At 43.0% G+C, this 19,323-nt stretch overlaps 2 protein-coding genes across 3 annotated transcripts in view; both read left to right on the top strand.

Annotated features, from left to right (window-relative positions):
- Nucleotides 1–19,323, top strand: part of LOC127045315 (uncharacterized) — a 127,180-nt gene that overhangs the window by 30,574 nt on the left and 77,283 nt on the right. The gene's annotated exons all lie outside the window — the stretch shown is intronic.
- The window catches only part of AGO2 (argonaute RISC catalytic component 2), a 141,318-nt gene continuing 123,094 nt past the window's right edge, over nt 1,100–19,323 (top strand). For both annotated transcript variants that reach the window (XM_050940745.1, XM_050940744.1), the window contains exon 1: nt 1,100–1,174. In XM_050940745.1, coding sequence (XP_050796702.1) covers nt 1,123–1,174 — 52 coding nt within the window. In that variant the 5' untranslated portion in view covers nt 1,100–1,122. The remainder of the gene's footprint in view (nt 1,175–19,323) is intronic.

Here is a 19,323-nt window from a genome sequence, read left to right as displayed (position 1 = left end):
TTTATATGTGGGGTCTGAGAAAGTCAAATCTCCAGGGGTTGAGAGTTCCTCTGCTGAGGACTCCCCAAAGTAGGCAGGGGTGAACTGTGTCCTGGCCTTCTCCCTATCGGCCAAGGGTTTCCCACAACTGGGCTTACCTCAGCAGAGGGAATTCCCACTCAGCTGGGGAGGGAGCTTCCTCCAATCCTGCCCTAAAGGCAAGAGCATCAGTCAACCATCTTAGCCCTCGTCCAGACTAACCCGCGGCATCGGCGGGTTAAAATCGATTGCTCGGGGATCGATATATCGCGTCTAGTCTGGACGCGGTGTATCGATCCCCGAGCGCGCTTACATCGATTCCGGAACTCCATCAATCCGAACGGAGTTCCGGAATCGACGCGGAGAGCCGCGGACATCGATGGCGCCCCGTCCAGACTGGTGAGTATCTCGATTTTAGAAATTCGACTTCAGCTACGTTATTCCCGTAGCTGAAGTTGCGTATCTAAAATCGATTTTAATTCCTAGTCTGGACGTGGCCTTAGAGTGACCCAGCAGAAGTAAGGACAGGGCCCTTTTCCTGAAGAACAGCTGCCAAGTAGCCAGGACGATACTCCAGGGGTGACCCCAGTCTTATGAACCTCCTCCTGTTCTTTTTCCTATCGCACACAATGGTTTATTTTCGTAAGGACTGAAAGACTTTCAGCTAATGGCAATCTTTGGGCTCAGACCACATGATCTGCTAGGCCCCTTTGTAGTGGGGAAGCGGGGACGTGTCGTTGGCCGCACGGAGGGAAGTCTGGGGGCCGCTGCCGCCTCAGGAAGGCGGGGAAGTTTAGTCGCTCTGCTCTGAAGGCTGCAGAGTCGGGACGCTGAGGTGGCTGTCCCCGTTTCCCGCCAGTAGAGGGAGGGACGAGAAAGATGCCAGAGGGAGGAGCCTCCGCCTCCCCCGTAACCACCCGGCTCCTCCTACCCCAGTGCCGCTGAGTAACCTGGTTTCCCGGCTCGGAGTCGGCCGTCCTCCTCCCTTCCCTGAGAGTCAGTGCAGCCGGGGCTCGGGCTAGTTCCCCAGAGCCGCTACTGAAGTAGGAACCGCCTGCCCTGCAGAGAGGCGCCGCCGCCACCTCCTCCTCCTCACACGGAGATATGTATCCGGGAGCTGCTGCCGCTGCCTCCTCCTCCCCCTCCCCTGGACCCGGTGAGTCCCCGGCTCGAGCTGGGTTTGAACGCGTGGGACGGTTGGTGCGTGAGCCACTCCGGCAGCGCGAGACGCAGCGCGAGTCCCCCGCGAGACGGGGGTGTGGGGAGTGTCTGGGGAGAGCGCGCGAGGTGCCGACCGCCCGGCGCAGAGGGAAAGGGGGCGCGAGGCACTCGCGAGCCTCAGAGCGCGCGTCGGCCCCCCACCCTCAGCCGGGCCTGATGGAGTCTCTCGGAATGGCCGCGCGGCCCGGCTGAGTGCTGTAGAAGCGGGCGGGGAAGGAGGGGGCAGGCCGCCGCCGTCCCCTCCTCCTCAGGGAGGGATCGAGCGAGCGTGCGTATCCTGAGGCCTCTTTGTGGGCAGGGGTCCCTTCCTCTCTTTGCCGCAGTGGGGGCTGCCCCCGGAGGTAGGGAAGGCTTCGAGTGTAGGCCCTGCGGGAAGCCTGCGGATGCGGGGAGGGGCTGCCTGTCTGCAAAGCAGCCGCAGGGACTCGGGGGGGGCCTGCTCGCCTCTTTCAGCCTAGAGCTTCGCACGCAGACACTGGGGTGACAAGACACAGTGCCCCGTTGCTGCCCCTGCTCAGGACCTCTTACACCAGCCAGAGAGGCCCCTGGACTTGCTGGGGGCATGGTGCATGGCAACAGCGGGGCCGGTGTAACCACCGTGGTCGTCATTGCATGAATTAGGATGTCCTGTTGCTGCCCCCGCTATGTACTGGTGTCACCAGTCAGGACCCTGCTGCTAATCCCAATACATCCTGCTGCCAGTACTGTATGTGCTGGGGTCACTGCCCAGGAGCTTGCCAGGGCTGTCCTATGTCCCATCAGGATCATGGTTGCACACAGTCACTACTTGGAGCTGCAGTGCTGCCAATATTGGACATGCCATGGTCACCACTAAGGGCACAACCATTAGACATGCTGGCATTGCCATTCAGGATTTTGAAGCTCCAATTGGGTTTATAATATTAGCATGAAGCCCTGCCCTTACTGCTGTGGCAGTTGGGTTTGCTCTTCTGGAGTGGTGAAAGTGAGGAGGAATTCACCAGATTTGGTGGATGTTGTCATATTATGTCATGTGGTGATGAACAATCTTTCTGTGACGCTGGAACCCGTCAAGGAGAAGAGAATAGGGAGTAGAGAAGAAATTTATCCAAAACAAGTTCATGACCCCAAATAAGTTTGTAACCAGCAAGTGAAAGTATGAGTTTGTGTGCCCGGGTCATAAAAACAAAGAAGAGTAAATATTTGATCAGAGCAGGGACTAGAGCCCAGGTGTTCTCCTTCCCAATTGTGTGTCCTAACCACCAGGCTAGGGTCTGTCTCACTCTATCTCTGGGCAGTGAATATTTAGTTAATAATACAAAATGGAACAGCTTCAACAGGAGAGACTGGAAAAAGACCTCCCCCAGAATAACTAATAACCTGGTGGTTGGGGCACTCCCTTCGGAAGGAGGAAATTTGAGTTGATGTCTCTGCTCCAGAGTGGGAATTCAAACCTGAGTCTCTAATATCCTAGATGAATGCCCGAAGCACTAGGCTATTGGGTATAAGAGAGGCACCGTCACTTCAGTTTTGTGACTGGCTCATAAGCCCCTTTATGAATCTAGTTTAAAAAAGCAAAATGTTCTATTGTGACACTTCTGAAACTTTTTTTCCTATTTTGGAGAAACAGTATGGCAAAACTGATACAAATTCACTAAATGTTTCTGTCAACTCAGATCTGCTTTTGTGGTAGGGAGGTGGTGGGAAGTTTAACAAAATAAATTGCACCTAGCTCTAAATTTTATCTCATAGCAGAGAAGGAGAGTGAAGATCTAGGGGGCAGGGGTTTCTCAATCAGTGAGATGAAAAGCTCTCTTTTAGCAAGGGAGTGGGAGCTGTCCTTTTCTTTCTTTTAACCCTTGGAGCTCAGGCCTGTTGTTAGACATACTAGGGAAAATGATTATGCTGTGTGTAGCAGCAGCATCAAACTCAAGATTCTGCTTTTGCTATGCACCTGTGCTCATGCTCTGCTACTAAGATACCAGTGCTATTATTTGCACCCTCCCACTTATGCACACTGAGGCCTCTGCTTGCATCGCACTACTGCTGCCAGGTTCATCTCATTCACCCTCAATAAATGTTCAAAGGTCGTGGCTCAGATTTTGTCATTGCTGCCAGGACTACTCAATCCACTTCCTGTTTGACACACTTCCATCACAGTTCTCAATGCTATCTTGCCATTTTTTTAAATGAATGTATGCTGGGGTTACATTCCCCCCGATTGAGCTAGTTAGGGTATGGTTTGAGTGCATACAGCTGGATAAGAGTTGAGAGGTGTCCGTTGAACTGCCTGTATATATGTCTGTCACCACTTAAATATTCAAGTATCAGAGGGGTAGCCGTGTTAGTCTGGATCTGTAAAAAGCGACAAAGAGTCCTGTGGCACCTTATAGACTAACAGAAGTATTGGAGCATAAGCTTTCGTGGGTGAATACCCACTTCATCACCCACGAAAGCTTATGCTCCAATACTTCTGTTAGTCTATAAGATGCCACAAGACTTTTTGTAACATATGACACTGTGTACTTAAACCTCGCTGCTGTCAGACTTATCAAACATTGCTGCTGCAATATATGCACACAAGTAGCCACCTCTTTATTCAGATTCCATCACCAAACTGGTCTCCACAGTCCACTCAGATCTTACCATTAGGGTCTCTAGTCCCTTTTGCCAATCCAGTCATTCATTTGCCATAGGGTTTGCTGTTAAATCTCCAGTCCCCTCCTGGACCCAGCATTTAGTTGGATCCTGTGTCTTGCTACTGCTTTTATTGGTACTAAATATGGCAACTTAAATCTAACAGGCTGTTATATGGGGGGGATTGTGCTTAAAAGGGATTTTAGAAGAGAGACAAAATTTGTTTGTACCAATCCTAGCTTTCATCTAAATGTTCTTTGAAAAGGGGTTAGAGAGGGTATCTTGATGAGGGGCTTCTCTTTCTGTCCTCATTCCCAAAGTGTTTGTCTTGGATTCACAACTTGGCTGTGACACTTCAATTGAGGGTAGAAAACCTGATGCTTTACTACTTAGTTTTCTCGCAAAAATGTTACTCAAAAATGAAAGTTTCTAGAACACCATAGGACAGGGTTTCTCAAACAGGAGTCGCCGCTTGTGTAGGGAAAGCCCCTGGCGGGCCAGGCCGGTGTGTTTACTTGCCCCATCCGCAGGTCTGGCCGATTGCGGCTCCCACTGGCTGCGGTTCACTGCTATGGGCCAATGGGAGCTGCTGGAAGCAGCATGGGCCCAGGGACATACTGTCCGCCGCTTCCAGCAGCTCCAATGGCCCAGAGCAGCAATCCACGGCCAGTGGGAGCCACAGTCGGCTGGACCTGCAGACGGGGCAAGTAAATACACCGGCCTGGCCCACCAGGGGCTTTCCCTACACAAGCGGCGACCCCTGTTCGAGAAACCCTGCCATAGGAAAAGCCTGTCTTTTTTTTAAAGTTGAATGCACAGTCTTTAAATTCTGCAGTCTTGAAGGTCAGGTTAAGCCAAGAGAATATAGTACTATTCGTTAAATTAATGAATCTTTATATTTTGAGTAATTAGTAATAAAAGATGTAGCAAATTTAATCTCTAAACCTTTAAATTACAATGTTTAGGGTGCCCTGGTACCTCCTAGAATACTTCAAAGAAAATTCTGTTCAGAAACAATTTCTGTAAATCTTACATTTTATATATAAATTGTTTTCTTTCTTTCTTTTTAGGACACTTGCTCTTTTTAAACCTGATGTTTATGAAATCTATTCAAAACAGAATTATTGCTTCACATTGAGAATAAGAAAGAAGAGAGATATTTGAAAATGCATGCTTAGAGTTTGAGACACAAGTTTTTCTAAGTTCTCTTTATTGTGTCATTGATTCTCTAAGTCTATCAATAAAAACAAAGTTATTGGCCTTTTATTTGGTAAATAACACATCTATAGCAATGCTTGGGAGGGTTGTCACTTTAAGATTCTGTTTTCCTCTGTCAACTTGAAATTAACTTTGAGATCTTTCTTGTATTTACTCATGTAAATTGCTTTTAAAACTGCTCCTCTCTTAGTGTGATTGGTCAGAAGCTGTTCTTGTACTCTAATTCAGAGGGTTTTATTTTAAAAGCTGGCAAATGGAATTTTGACAAGTTTGAAGTAATTTTGTTGAGAAATTAAATAGCATTAAATGAAAATAGCATGCATTGATTTTTTTTTCTTATCAGTTTTAGTGTAACAGGACTCTCTTTTCCTAAATGTGCTTAAAAATCAGGAACTCATGTCTGTTTTGGTGGAGTTGCCTAGTAGCTTGTTCTTGTTGGGAGACTCCATGTACATTACAACACCTAAAGGCTGACCTGTGCACTAATAGATTTTGTGGCCTCTAAAACTCATTTTTGAGGGGATTGGGTATGTAGAAATGACCTGGTTTTTGGAATTTCAGGCGATTAGGATGTCTGTTTGGCCATTATGTGACAATTTTTATACTTGGGTTTTTTGTATTGATGATATACTGTGGGAGGATGCTAGTTGTTGTCTGTTCTGAAAGACCATTAGGAACATTTACCTGAGTTGGCACTGGACCATACTATAAGGATCAGTATTGTACTTTAAACTAAGTGGCTTCAACTGTCTTGTCCTTTTTTATATCAACTGCAAAGCTTTCCTTGGTTTAATTCTACAAAACAAAAATAATACGAAACAAACAAACAAAACCCCCCTCCCAAAACCTGTGTTGAGAACTTTAGTATTGCAAGGTTAAGTGCACAGATGACAAAATGTGCATTACACTTTACTTTGTCAGTTTGCGTGAATACATTATGATGTTTCTCCAACTTAAATTTCTTCCTACCGTCTTTGTTACATGTACAGCACATTGTAACTGTTTATACTGTAAGCTCACTGCCATCATGGTTAGTACACCTTTGATTTAGATATCTCATACATTTCTAAGGTGTATATTTTAATAATTGTCAGCACTAATAGTATGACTTATCAACCGGCTTTACAGCCTGAAGGGATGAGATAATTACAGCAGTGCGAATTAAGGTGGCCTGTATATGCAAAAACACTGTATTCTTGTAAACTTCAAATGTAGTATGTTACTACTGCTTCTTTTTTCATATAAATGGCATGTAGCTTCTGGCATACAGTTAGTATACACTTAGTATACAGTCAGAGATTATTGTAATGTATACATAAAGGAAGGAAGAGTTAAGCATACACAAGTCAGGAAAGTTCAACCTTAACTGTGCAACTTTAATGTTCTTTTAGAACAGCTTTTATGTGGAATTACATAAGACTTTTTGAGCAAGAGGATAGAAAAAAGGGAAAGCAAGAGAAACTTAACTATTCAGGATTTTGAAGCTCTGCTGGCTTGCAAAAATTTGACAATGTGTATAAATTCCATTATACAGAACTAGTTAGATGAACATCACAGGCAGTTCTGCCCACACCACTTAGGAGGACTGCAGAAGGGAACCTTTGCTTCCACAGGTTCTGCTGGTGCATATGAGCACGGCTCCCTCCCAGGCACTTTAAGTATATACTAGCTCTTCTGAATCCTGTTTCTCCTTACACGTTTTGCAGGGACTGAGTCCATATATGCGTTCAGTACATTTAAATTAGTCATGCACACATGCAGCCCTCTTGATCTGTGCACTTCCTATGCTTGGTGAAAAATTTGTTCAGATGACCTGAACATGTACAGTAAATGGTTTTTCAGAAGTTCATGACTAGTCCAAAAAAAAAAAAATTCTAGAGCACTCAAAGATATTTGATAATGAAAGCTCTCTGCTTTCCAAATTTCAGCCTTTATCCAGTAGACTAGAACTTGAGCACATTCTCCTTTTTTAGTAATAGGAAGCATTTTTTCTTTTCTTCATTCAAAAATAGCTGAAGATTTTCTGCTTCAATTTTCAGATTAATTTTCTTGGGCTAGAGGCCATACCTAGAAAATGTCAGTCTGAAAAGTGAAAAGTTTTAGAAGGTTATGAACCCCTCAAAACAAAAAGGGTTGGAGTTAGAAGCCTTCTTGCAGCTTTTACTCTGGATTCATCACAGGAATATTGTAGTTGCTAAGCAGGTCTCTCTAGTCTGGTATCCTGATTTCAGTAGGGGCCACTAACTGGTGCTTCAAAGGGAGATATACATTTCCCATACATTTCTCTAAGCAGGGGCATGTAATGATTGGCTTATATCCTGAAGCAAGGAGGAGGATATTGCCTAGGTTTTTAATCTACCTAGTGTAATTTTGAATGTTCATATAAATGGCTATTATTTTAAACCCAGTAGTCTGTTTCTCTCAATGTCTTATGTTAGTGACCATCACAGGTTATTCTTTGTGTAAAACACTCTTTTTTTCATTTGATTTTAGCATCTATTGTATTTTTCCTCTTTGATAGCTATGCAGTCAGTAAAATAATCAGACTGAGCTTCTCTATATCATTCATTATTTTATATACCTCTGTCTTGTCTCTTATTGTCATCTCTCAATATTTCTAATAGTTATCTAGGGACTAGTCATTTTGGACATAACTGAAATACTAGAAATCCATACTAAACCTAACAAGCATAACCTATCCAGTGGCCTTTCTTCACCATAGCCAAAAGAGAATAATTAACCAGAACAACAACAAAACAAAAAACACACCTATCAGCCCCAGATACCAGCCCTCTCCCTTCTCCCCATGTACATGACAGTGAGAAAAACACATGCTTTCTAACAGGCAATCTTTCCAGTATTATCTCAGAGAGAAGTAGTTTCATGCCTCTAATTTTTCTATTTTTGCTATATCCCTTTTGAAATGGAGTGATCAAATCTGAGCACAGTAATCAAGGTGAAAGTGAACAATTGATTTAGACAGTGTCATTATAATATCAGTAGTGCTGTCCTCCTAATACAGTCCAACATATTTGCTTTTTTCACTGCTGCTGCATTTTGAGCAGCTGTTTTCATTGAGCTGTCCACAGTGCTGCCTAGATCTCTTTCCTGAGTCAGTATAATTAGTTTAGAATACATCATTATTTGTGTATTTCAGGTTATTCTTTCTAATGTGCATTAGCTTGCACTTGGGTACATCAAATTTAATCTGTCATAGCACTGCTCAGTTACTTTTGAAGTTCCTCGCAGTCTTCTGTAGACTTGACTAAACCAGGGCTTGAAATATTTAAAATGACTCTTCCTAGCTAGAGGCAGATATGAAAAATGAATGGGGCTCCTATTGGTGGGGTCCATGGTTACGAAGTTCCATAGGAAGAGCCCAACAGCTCCCATCCCTAGATGATGGGAATGAGAGAGTTGGTGGAGTACTTCACTTCTCACAGGTAAAATGAGTACACAAAATGCAGAATAGTACATAATTATGTCTTAGGTGTTCCACTTTCTTGACAGTAATACTGGCAACAACTTGGTTGCCTTAGTTAAATTTAACCTCTTATCTTTTGGGGGTAAGTTTAATACATTAACTCTTCACCTGTGTAGCCTAGTTCAGACCCTCATTAAATAGTCTAAAAATTCCATACAGGAGTTAAGCATATGCTTTTCAGGTTCTTACACATGATAACATATGTGCGTATGATAAGGACATAGCGTTTTTTGGGTTTTTTTGTGCTATTTTTAACCTCTAACTTTGACTATTGTGAAGGCCCTGTGATTGATATAGATACCTTTTTCTTTTTTTTTTTTTAAGGTATATAATTTACCATAGAATCCACCCCTTGCTCCAGAATCTAAGCTTTGATTTAAAAGAAAAAATAGGCTGGTCTACACTGAAAAGCTACATCTAGATGGCTCTCTCTCTTAGGGGTGTGAAAAATCCACACCCTGAGCAGAGGTGATGTGGGGTCATGTGTCCCTAGTCTTCCAGATTTCTGCGAGCTCTGAGCCTCCCTTGCAGGGCTGAGAGTGAACTGACCCTATAAGCCCCCCGAAGAGTCCATTGCTGCAATGGCCAGGTGCTGCATGAAATGCTACTGGGGCCAGATGCACCCAGTGCTGCTCCCCCTCCTGCTCCCAGCCCTTCACCATAGCTCAGAGGACAGCTTCTGGCCTTGCTGTGCTCGGCCTGCCAGGAGGGAAGGGGACTCTGTCCTTCTCATGCTGCACCCTCCTGTCCTTCCCCAGCATGTTTCCCGCTCGCTTCGCCCTTCTCCCTAGTGCTCAGGCAGGGAGCAAAGGAGGTGGGACAGAGCACTTCTCCTGCCAGGTGAGGGTGGCCACTCTAGGTTGTTGCCTTTGTGCAGCATGGCAGCTGCCTCTGAGAGCCTGAGTGGGGAGGTGGTGGTGGGGCCTGCGTGTTAGGTAATCCTGGCAGGGCGGGGAAAGCATGGCAGCCCTATGCTGGGCACAGAAGTGTGTTGGTGGGGTGGGGTGGGTGGGTCGCAGTGAAAGGTGCTGGGAGCAGGTTTCCTGTGGTCAGCCCAAGTTAGAGGCATTGTCTGCATGCCTCCCCCCAATGAGGTGTCTGCAAGGGTGCGGGAGAAACTTTGTTGCTGTGAGTTTCCTGCCACAGGCATGTGTTCCGCGCTCCCGTGGCCCCAGGATCCAGTGGAATCAGCTGCCTTGGCTGAGGGAGGTGGAGCTGGAAGGTGATGCCTGAGCTGGTCCTCTGCCCCCTGAACTTTTAAATTGTGCCCCCCCACCAACTCTCAATGGTTCTGTGTCACTGCTGCCCCCGAGAGATGAATTCTTCCATCTACCTAGCTCTGTGGTTCTCAAACTTTTGTACTGGTGACCCCTTTCACATAGCAAGCCTCTGTGCGACCATCCTCACCCCCCCTTATAAATTAAATACACTTTTATATATTTAACACCATTATAAATACTGGAGGCAAAGCAGGGTTTGGGGATGGGGACTGACAGCTTGCTTCCCCCCAAGTAATAACCTCATGACCTCCTGAGGGGTCCCGACCCCCAGTTTGAGAACCCCTGATCTAGCTTCTGCCTCTCAGGGGGGAGATGGATTACCCACAGTAAGGGGAGAACCCCTTCTGTCACAGTAGTAAGCGATTACACTGAGGCCATGTATACACTACAAAGTTATGTGGACCTAACTTATGTTGGCATGCAGCCAGTGCAGTTATTAAATTGCTTATGTGTGCACATACATTGCTCTTTGTGATTGTCAGTGCACATCTCACCAGCAGCGCTTGTATTGTCGGTGTGGGGCATTGTGGGATGGCTCCTAAAAGTCAGTAACAGTCAATGTAAGCAATGGAGTGCCTACACTGTCACTGCATGTACCTAATTTAATCAGCCATGACTGAACCACTCAGGGAGGTGGTGTTTCTAAATCAGCAAAGAGAGGCACTTATACTGGCGGGATCCAAATTTAAGTGAAGACACTTCCACAGCTATGTTAACACAAGGCAGTTTATGTCAATCTAATCCTGTAGTGTAGACCAGGCTTGAAGATCTACAGCAGTGCAGCTGCAGTGGTGCTACTGAAGCATTGTAAGCATAGACATAGCCATCTTTCTAGTCCTTAAGCTCACCCTTTCAAATATCCAATTGTTAATCTTGTGGTGGTTTCCTGAGACCAGGTCTACTCTTAAAATTTAGGTCAACCCAATTGTGCTGCTCAGAAGTGTGAAAAATCCACACCCTTGAGTGTCATAGTAAGCCAACCTAACCTCTGGTTGGCTTATGGGTTGGCTTACCGACTTGCTTGTGAGAAATAAGTGTGTGATTAGTGTTAGTTGCATACAAAGAATAAAACAGAGGATAGCCCTAGCCCTAGATAACGCATCTTGGGAAGGTGGATTGACTACAGTGATGGGAGGGGTTGTCCTGTCAATGTAGTTAGTGTCTACACTGAAGCACTAAAGCAGTACACCTGCAGTGTTTCTAGTGAAATCACAGCCTGAGTCTGAGGCTATGTCTACACTAGCACTTTTGTTGGTGTAACTTATGTTGCTCAGGGGTGTGAAAAAACACAGCTGACTGACATAAGTTACACTGACAGGAGCGCCAATGTGGACAGTGATATGTTGGCAGAAGATGCTCCCGCTGTCATAGCTACTGCCACTTGTTAGAGGCGATTTAATTATAGTGATGGGAAAGCTCTCTCCTGTCAGCATAGAGCACCTACACAGGAGGTTTTACAACAGGGCAGATGCATGGATACAGCTGTGCCTCTGTAAGGTCTCTAGTGTAGACATAGCCTTAAACATCCTGAAACAATAGCTTTGAAAGATCTTAACTACCCCTGTTTATCTCAGTGGATTGTGACTTGTGAAACCTCATGATGATTTCAATGTTAGCATAGGTGTTTTCCTACTGATGATTTTTGCAGAAGCATTTTCTAATGTATGTATGTTCAATTAGGTGCATGGAGTATCTAGGAGCAGAATAAAATACATTGGATTATTCATTTAATAATTCTAGTCAATCAGTACAGTATTCCCTTTTTTATTAAAGTAAAAACACAGTTTATGAATTTACCTGAAGCTGCTGCAGAAATTCCAGTGTCTTGTGTTGAAATGTGTGACAGAAAAAGCAGGGCTTTGGAGCAGAACAGCTCCGGAGCAGTGGAGCTGCAGGTTTTTGCCTGGAACTGTAGCAGAACCGGAGCACAGGTCCAAAGCCCTGGAAAATAGGGGCTCTCCCACAAAATTTAGGTGCAGACCATACTGTAGAGTATTCAGGTCCTTGAATGTAGACACTTCAGGAAGTTGTAAAAAAAGGGTTGTTCAAGCACACTTTTTCTTTTTATGCAACTAACACTAATCACACACTTTTTTCTTCTCAAGCAAGTCTGCCTTACTGAGATATAGCTATAAACAGCTCAGGAGAATATAGAGCTGTGTTCCACAAAATGGTACTGGGGAAAATACTCCAACTGCCCCCCCCCAAAGTTAGATGAAGTATTTCAAGGCCAAAACTAAATAGACTGAATTTGCTTTTAAGATCAAACACTACAGTATCTAATCATATTGAAATGTCCCATTTATCTGTTAGTTTAGAGTAAAATGTTCAAAATTGCCTAAGTGACTTAGGAGTCTGAACAGTATGAAGAGTCAATAGGACTTTGGCACTCTTGAACATTTTAAGTTCCATTTTCATAACTGACACTAGGATCCTAAGTCCCACTGATGTTTTGTATCACTTGGGAACATTGGAAATTTTTATGTTTAATCTTTTACAGAAGCTGTCTGTTTTGCTTAACATAATAAGCTTCCTTTTAACAGTGTTTCTGTTGTGCAGATACCTAATTTTATAAATGTACCTAAATATCAAGAAACAAAATGTATAATTATATGTTTAATGTAAATATGTGAAATGTTGTAATAGGGTGTAATAACAATGTTGTAAGGAGACAGATCTTTCAGCTTCATAAACAGAATGCTGATATATGAGTGGTCGTCTTAGCATATGCGCAATGTGCCTCAGGTGGCACGTGACCTGGATTCATCAACAAATTTGGTCTGCTGATTGGTATCTTGGCAATTAAGCTCCAATAGTTTTAACAGGTTTGTTTAGTGAATTATAGGGTCTAATACTTAGAGAAAACTAAAACAGAAAATGAATTCTGTTTATAAGCCAAACTTTGCCTTCACCTATATATGTGCAACTCCTGTTAACTTTAATAGGAATTACACACACACATCTGAAGGCAGAATTTGGTCCTGTAATTAAAACCTTATTCATTTTTCTTTGTATTACTGCCTTGATAAATGATGTTGTGTAACATAATGCTACTTGATAAATATGACTAATAATTTCAGGATAAAACTTTTAAAACTATCATTTTGTTCCAATCTGTTAAGGAAAAAGCAAGCTCTCTTACAGGCATGTTTTGAAAACTTTGGGCTTGTCTACGTTGGAAGCTATACTAGTATCATTAAACTGTGGGAGTTGTACCAGAATAATTCCCGTGTACCCTTTTTTTATATTGCAATAAGTGTGTCCACATAAGGAGTTATACCAATATAGCTATAATACTTTACATTTTATCCTACCTTTTATTGGTAACACTTTCAATCTAGACAAGCCCTATAGTACAGAGAAAGTAGAAGTGTAATTATCTTGGAGATGTTGACCAATACTTATTACTTGTGATTGAACTTTGATTTAGTGATAAACTTAGGACATTTTTGTGCCAAAAGTACAGTATTGTCATTTTTGTGCCAAAAGTACAGTATTGTAAATAGAAACTTGGTTGCTCTCTGGCTTCAATAACTTATCTGCTTAGTATAACAGGAAATTCTGTGACTAAATTTATGTCAGACATATAATCTCTGCAAACCTAGTGGTGAAATAATTAATAGGAGCCTTCTCAGTATGCATCTAAAACAAATACAAGGACATATGCTTTTGTGTGCTAGATATGCTATAAAAGGAATAAAACAATATTTTAGTTTGTAGATAATTTGTCCTGTCCTCCAGATTGTGATGGATGGGATGGGATGGGTTTGGAAGGAAGTGAGAGTAAATTTATGCCAAAGGCACACCCATGCAGTGGGAGCGGATCAGTACAAGTACCTATCTGATTATATTTACAAATTTCAGTGTCACGTAGTTGAAACTACATATGTGTGGTATCTACCAATGTTGTTTTTAACAGAAATAGTTAGTAGTTCCAGCTGTTGCCAGGTAGAGCCATGTTTAAAATTGGTATGCTTGAGAAGATGGCTGTGAGACCAGTGTAAACTCCTACAGTTATATTGGCGTAGAACACTGTTTTAGCTGCCTGATTTAGACAGGGCCACAATGTTAAGCTTGTCTCTAAGCCAGGTACTTAGACTAGAGCAAGAGTCACAAACTAGAATGCCACATGTGGTCCAGTTGTTATAAACTGGCTTATAAGGATGCAGTGCTTAGTGTTGTGAGGTGAGAGCAAGAAGTGCCATTATAGCTGGTAATGTCACAGATAGGATATTATATTAGTAAGGGTATGTCTATGCTTAACCTGGGTGATTAAGATCTAGGTCTGAGCGCTTGGGTTCGTCCAGCCTGAGTGCAAGTGTTCCTGCAGCAAAGCCCTTCCCCATTTATTTGCCTTCACTGTGTCTACCCTCATCAGTGTGTGCCTGCGTGCATGGTTCTTTGTGCTGAGATGCTCTGGGATGTTTTTCCCAGTCAGTTATGTCAGCTGCTGGAGAGCTTATCTGCCCCTTGCGGGGGGAGGGAGCAGGAGGGAGAGGGAAAGGACATTGGAGCGCTATGAGTACTTGAGTGATCTTGCCTGCATCCTCACTGCAAATGGGTTGCAGCCTGAGCTAAGGCACAGCTTGAGCTTTAACCCATGCCTCTAGCCATAAACAAATATAAACTTGAAGGAATCTGATTAAGCTAAACTGAAATAAGAGTTCACATAGGGTTCCATGGTTTAACTAAATCAGTTTAAAAAACAATTTAACTTAAACTGATGCAACTTTATCATGTAGATAAATGAGGCCTTAAGAATGTAGGAATTACCTACTGGATCAATATTCTCTCTCTAACAGTGACCAGCAGCAGAAGACTCAGGGGAAGGTGTGCACAAGAAACTGTGCTGTAGGTGCATATGGGATAACTTGTCTTTGTATCCCTTCAAAAACTTGTTTTGGTGTTAGCAGTTGCTATTATAACTCTGGGTATTCTTGTTACCCATATAAATGTTCAGTCTCTGTATGAATCCTGCTAAATTCTTGGCCTCACTGATATCCTCTGGTATTGAATTCCACAGTCTCATTATGTGTTGTGTGAAAATAAATTTTTGTTATCAATTCTGAATTTGCTGCTATTAAGTTCCAGTGAATGCTCCCTTATTCTTCTATCATGAGACAGGATATAGAAGCTAATGTATGCCACTTATTTTGTATACATTTTAAACTCTTGGAGGTTGAAGAAACATGAGATTCCAGACAGCTTAGAGGAAGACAGTTGAGCTGTTGGAACAGTCCATAGGTGGTTTGGGAGGATTGTGTAACACTATTCTGATCTCCTCTGATTATAGCGACTTCAAAGCAGCCTCTCTGCTGGCTTTGTTCTCATAATTACCATGGTTTATGGGTGGGTGGTGATGCAGAATGGCTAAGATGGTTTGCCTTCAGCTTAGACTTAACATGGTCAAAACTGGGCTCTTCTTTTTCCTTCACAAGCTTCTCCCTAACCATTGATGGCACCACCATCTTCTGAAGTGTTAATATGCACAACCTGAATGTCCTGTTTGATTCTGCCCTCTTTCTAGACACTCACATCTAGGCCATATTCAAGTCTTGCCACTTCCTCTGTCATAACACTTCTAAGATCATACCTTTTTACCTTGGACAGCACAATTAAAAGCTAACCCAGAGCCTGATCTCCCATTTTGGTTACTGCAGTTTCTTCTCTAGCATTGTAAACAACCACTTTGTTTCCCTAGTTTCCATTCAGAATGCTGCAGCAATCATCTCTTAGGCTATTGCTCTCACCACTTCACCCTACTGGAAATCCCTCCACTGACTATATTGAATACAAGCTCCTTGTCCAGTCTTTTTTTTTTTTTTTTTTTTTTTTTTAAAAGGGAATTCATAACCTCTCCACCTTATCCCCAACCCATCTATTCTCTTAACTTATTGCATCAGCCGGCCCTCTCATTCTGCCAATGGTGCCAGGGCTTGTCACTTGTTTTCTTGCTTCTCCTACAAGCAATTTATGGTTTCTTCCATGCTGCTACTCACATGTGGGTTGCCTTCCCCATACTAGTCCCTAAAGCCACTGTTGTTTCTTATAGCCATCATTGTTTCCTGTAATAAATTAAATTGCAGAAGATACTGTCCAATTTAGTCAGTGCGTTGTCTAGTATAAAGGGGATCCAGTCCTGATTGGGGCCTTCAATTGCTACTTTAATATTAAAAAAAAGGAATAGTAGAATCTCATCAATGTCTGCATACTGAACTTTTCAAGTGCTGTATCCTGGTGCTATACCAGAAGTGACTTGCACACCCGGACTGCAGTGTATTTAGTATGTTGATGAAACCCAGTTCCACACTTGGGTTACAACAGACCTGGATGGTAAAGAGGAACAAGTATTCCAGTGCTTTATAAAATTGGAGTGTGATGATGGTGAGCTGGCTGAGGCTAAATCCAGATAAGACTGAAGTGATGTCGGGGGCACCAACTGGAGGAGCTTCAAAGTGTAGCAAATGGACAACCAACCTAATTCTCAATTACTGAGGGACAATCTCCACTCATTGATATACTTTGCTTTCCACAAACAAATTGCTGTACGACTTTTCATGAGTGCTGAACCCAGTTATTCAGATTCTGATATCTAAACTGTATTGTTAAATCTATTCACCTACATTTGGGTTATTGCTGATTATGTACTTTATGTATCATATGACTTTTAAAAACAAACTTTGTATTTGTGGGTAATCTAAGCCCTATACCCAGATGTACAGACACTCTTTTGCTCAACCTATGTGTTTTATAATTTTTTTAACATTAGCTTTAATTTTTTTAAAACTGTACCTGTAGTTGAGGGAGCACATCCATCACTTCTGATTCAGATTTACAATCTTGGAGTTTTCTTAGACTTGTGGCTACTTTTTAGAAGATCAGATAGCAGCTGTGACCATATCTGGACATGTTCTCCTATATCTGGCTCAGTGAGTGACCAATGTAAATCTTTCACGTATTCATCTCAAGATTAGGTTTCTGTAATATGTTGTATGAGAGGCTACATCAGGGGTCGGCAACCTTTCAGAAGTGTTGTGCTGAGTCTTCATTTATTCACAGTGATTTAAGGTTTTGCGTGCCGGTAATACATTTTAATGTTTTTAGAAGGTCTTTCTATAAGTCTATAATATACAACTAAACTATTGCTGTATGTAAAGTAAATAAGATTTTTAAAATGTTTAAGAAGCTTCATTTAAAATTAAATTAAAATGCAGAGCCCCCCAGACCAGTGGCCAGGACCAGGGCAGTGTGAGTGCCACTGAAAATCAGCTCACATGCCGCCTTTGGCACATGTACCATAGGTTGCCTACCCCTGGGCTGCATACTGGGACAATTCAGAAGATCAGTGCTCAAAGTTGCACTGAGTTCCATTAAGTTTAAGGGTGGACTTCAAGGTGCTAGTCTTAGCCCATAAAGCCCTAAATGATTTGGGACCTGGCCACTTGAGTCCTCTTGCTATATTGTCACAACTGAGATCAGTGCAGATGCATGAACAGGAGCTCACTTGATACCAGATAGTATTATATAGTAGTGCCTAAAGCTCTGGCTAGGTCCCAGAGAAATTCAGCAGGTAGAGAACAAGAAAATTAATAGTACTGAAAATAGGGGAAAATTTATCATAGAATAATTATCACAATAAAGAATACAGTTTTATCCTGTACTGAAAATATTCTATTATAGAAAGTTCTTTTTATTGCCTCTGTACAGTGATGTAGAAAACCACAACATTATCTCTTGAAAACAGCGTTACATATGAGTGGGTTTCCTGTAAACTAAAGACATACCCACAACTGCTTTCACTATCTAAAAAGATTCAATACAACATATTAAAAGTGTAGAGCTTTATTTGAAGTTAGGAAATTCAGAGTTAAAAACTGATTATATTTTAACTATAATTCACCTTGCCCTTGCACAAGGCTCTTTCAGTTAGGAAGGCAGGTATTACATTTGATGCATCTCTTACAAAGGGATCCTTTTTTGGATTTAATCACCACCTAAAGTAATTTTAAGTGTTTGACATTATGTGAGTGGAGAAGACCTAGAAACTCAACATTCTTTTGGACCCTATTCTTCTATAATGTAGAAAAGGCAATTACAGGGAAAGAGTGGAAAATAAACTTAAAAACACTGAAAAGTCTGCTCTCCTATATTCTGTAACTAAACTATTATTGTATGTAAAGTAAATAATAGTGCAGTGAGGTGAGTGGTGCTGGTGGCTGGTATCCCAGGCCAGCAGCAGGCTGAGTGGGGCTGGTGGCCGGAACCCTCAATGCCGTGGGGCCGGCGGCCAGAACCCCAGGCCGGCAGTGGGCTGAGCAGGACCGGTGACCGGAACCCGGAGTAGCCCATCAGGTGACCGATCTGGGGTTCCGTCAGCCAAGGTGCTGGCTGCCAGTCCCGCTCAGCCCGCTGACGGCTGAGGATTCTGTTCATCCATAGACTCAGACTCAAAGATTCTAGGGTCAGAAGGGACCAATGTGATCATCTAGTCCGACCCCCTGCACAAAGCAGGCCATAGAACCCTACGCATCCACTTCTATAACAAACCCCTAACCTATGTCTGAGTTATTGAAGTCTTCAAATTATGGTTTGAAGACCTCAAGCTGCAGAGAATCCACCAGCAAGTGACCCATGTCCCACGCTGCAGAGGAAGGCGAAAAACCTCCAGGGCCTCTGCCAATCTGCCCTGGAGGAAAATTCCTTCCCGACCCCAAATATGGCTATCAGCTAAACCCTGAGCATGTGGGCAAGACTCACCAGCCAGCACTCAGAAAAGAATTCTTTGCAGTAACTCAGATCCCATCCCATCCAACATCCCATCACCGACCACTGGGCATACTTACCTGCTGATAATCAAAGATCATTTGCCAAAATTAGGCTATCCCATCAAACCATCCCTTCCATAAACTTATCAAGCTTAGTCTTAAAGCCAGATATGTCTTTTGCCCCCACTACTCCCCTTGGAAGGCTATTCCAAAATTTCACTCCTCTAATGGTTAGAAACCTTCGTCTAATTTCAAGTCTAAACTTCCTAGTGTCCAGTTTATACCCATTCGTTCTTGTATCTACATTGGTACTAAGCTTAAATAATTCCTCTCCCTCCCTAATATTAATCCCTCTGATATATTTATAAAGAGCAAGCATATCCCCCCTCAGCCTTCTTTTGGCTAGACTAAACAAGCCAAGCTCTTTGAGTCTCCTTTCATATGACAGGTTTTCCATTCCTCGGATCATCCTAGTAGCCCGTCTCTGAACCTGTTCCAGTTTGAATTCATCCTTCTTAAACATGGGAGACCAGAACTGCACACAGTATTCCAGGTGGGGTCTCATCAGCGCCTTATATAACGGTACTAACACCTCCTTATCTTTGCTGGAAATACTTCGCCTGATGCATCCTAAAACCGCATTAGCTTTTTTAATGGCCATATCACATTGACGGCTCATAGTCATCCTGTGATCAACCAGTACCCCAAGGTCCTTCTCCTC

The sequence above is a fragment of the Gopherus flavomarginatus genome, chromosome 2, assembly GCF_025201925.1.
Source record: "Gopherus flavomarginatus isolate rGopFla2 chromosome 2, rGopFla2.mat.asm, whole genome shotgun sequence".
In the NCBI taxonomy this organism is placed as follows: domain Eukaryota; kingdom Metazoa; phylum Chordata; order Testudines; family Testudinidae; genus Gopherus; species Gopherus flavomarginatus.
Note: the sequence above shows the minus strand (reverse complement) of the source record. Positions and strands in the feature narration are given on the sequence as shown.